We start from the raw sequence: 2,017 nt of genomic DNA on the forward strand, positions 1-2,017 counted from the left end.
AAATTATAATTGCCACAAATTTAATTATAATTGGTGTGGATCAGTACACCATACCAAAGCTATGACTAAAACAACAACAAGCAACGGGCGCTGATGACCAGGCTGTTAAACGCCCTTTCAAAACTAACAAACAAGCCAACTGCTATATTCTATTATTAGAGAAGCAGCCATTTTGAGATGCAGTCTTTTTTTGTAAACAGCGCTTATGCATTGTTGCTGGCTAACGGTGTATCATAATGAACTTGTTTACAATATACCATTATATTACATTAACAAAATAAAATAAAATAATATATTGATTCTTTATTGTTAAATTTATTCAAAAGAAAAAATTGTTCAATCTTCAATATAAATAAAAGAAAAGAAACTAAAGAAATAAAATATTTATGTGTGCAAACAGTAACCAACTTCACAATAAATAATTTTCTTACACATTGTTAACATAAAATATTATTTCAGAGCTGCTGTTGGGCTTGAGAGAACTGTAGACAAGTCTGAAATCCGTTCAGCATTACAGAGTTGGCAGTTGGGTGTTATGATGGACGAAGAGAAGAGGGCTGGAGGTGCCTTCCTCGCTGGGAGAGTGGAACGACCACGTAGCGTTGGCGATGGTAAGCCCGCTCCTCCCAACGACCAGCAACACAAGAAGTCCACCGCTCGCAGGAGGGAGCCCAGGAGGCATACCTTGCAAAACGGAATAGATTACAACATGGTAATTTTATCTAAATTTTCTATTAACATTGAATTTCTGCCGTTTTTATTCGTTATTCTTTTAATTTGTTTAACAAATTAAACGTGGATAGTAGTTCACTAAACAGGGTCTAAGAGAGTGTGATAGGGAGAATAAAATTTTCAATTAAATGAAATAAAAGGGGTATTCATGATCTTTGGTTTAACATGTTAAATGGAAAAACTAATGTTAAATTGAAAAAAATTGCCTTCTTTTACCGTGGTAAAACGAAATAACATTTAACATGGCTGAGAGTCTGTTACTTGGTCTGTTAAATGGAGAATGACGTCACACAATAGACCAGTTGAGATCGCCGCCATTTTTGTTGTGACAGCTCAGTTCTTTCGTGTGTTTGTGGTATTCATATCCCTGTTATTAAACCGGAATGGATAATTTTAATGGAACTGCATATCTGAATGATAGAAGATGGAGAATACTTTCAATACAGTTGTTAATTATCTCATCTTCATTCTCTTCCTCTCAAGTTTGAAGATCAATAAGACACTCATAAGCTAAACTTTCACACAAATTCCACTTTTCACTCACTCTAGGCATGTTGTAATAAATTACTTAAATCAAAACTGAAGTAAACATTAACATGAGGCTCTGGAAGGAAGGTTATAAACATAAAGGCTTATAAAACATGTTGCTGAGAAAATCCGCTAGGGGCTCTTATGCATTTAACGTTTAACATGACTTCAAATAGGGCTGCTCACAATCCTATCGTTATAACATTTAACATGGTAAAATATTTTACATTTAACACAACATCATGAATACCCCTAAAATTGTTAAATGAAATGAAATGGTTGAATAGAAAAAAAATTAAAATATTTGTATTTAGTGTGTAAATGAGTATTGATTGTAAAAGGAAAAGGTAGAAAAAAAAATTATTGTTATGTCATGTAAATATGTGTGTTGTATATATGTCCGATCATGGATCGATTCCTATGCGGTGTTTTATTGTATGTAGCCCAACGAATATGGGCAGCATGGCTGTGTTGTATATATGTCCGATCATGGATCGATTGGTATGCTGTGTATTGTAGCCAATGTATTTGGCCAGCATGGCTAAATAAAGCATATCTCTCTCTATTGCACTTAGAATAATGGTAGGTTATCATAAAGTTTGGTGAAATTTGTCTTAGATAATAGTTTATAGATTTTAGACAAACTTGTTTATGAATATAGGTAAAATATCTACTGTTTGATGTGTTGAATTAAGATAAATGCATCATTCATGCTCCAAAAATAATGAATAATTTTAATTTATCGTTCATCTTAGAT

At 33.1% G+C, this 2,017-nt stretch overlaps 1 protein-coding gene across 1 annotated transcript in view; it reads left to right on the top strand.

Moving 5' to 3' along the window:
- LOC106692832 (suppressor APC domain-containing protein 2) overlaps positions 1 to 2,017 on the top strand; it is a 21,104-nt gene that overhangs the window by 6,726 nt on the left and 12,361 nt on the right. The window contains exon 5 of the mRNA XM_067046430.1: positions 460 to 712. Coding sequence (XP_066902531.1) covers positions 460 to 712 — 253 coding nt within the window. The remainder of the gene's footprint in view (positions 1 to 459; positions 713 to 2,017) is intronic.

The sequence above is a fragment of the Halyomorpha halys genome, unplaced genomic scaffold (assembly GCF_000696795.3).
Source record: "Halyomorpha halys isolate HHAL.00 unplaced genomic scaffold, Hhal_1.1 Scaffold73.1, whole genome shotgun sequence".
Taxonomy (NCBI): domain Eukaryota; kingdom Metazoa; phylum Arthropoda; class Insecta; order Hemiptera; family Pentatomidae; genus Halyomorpha; species Halyomorpha halys.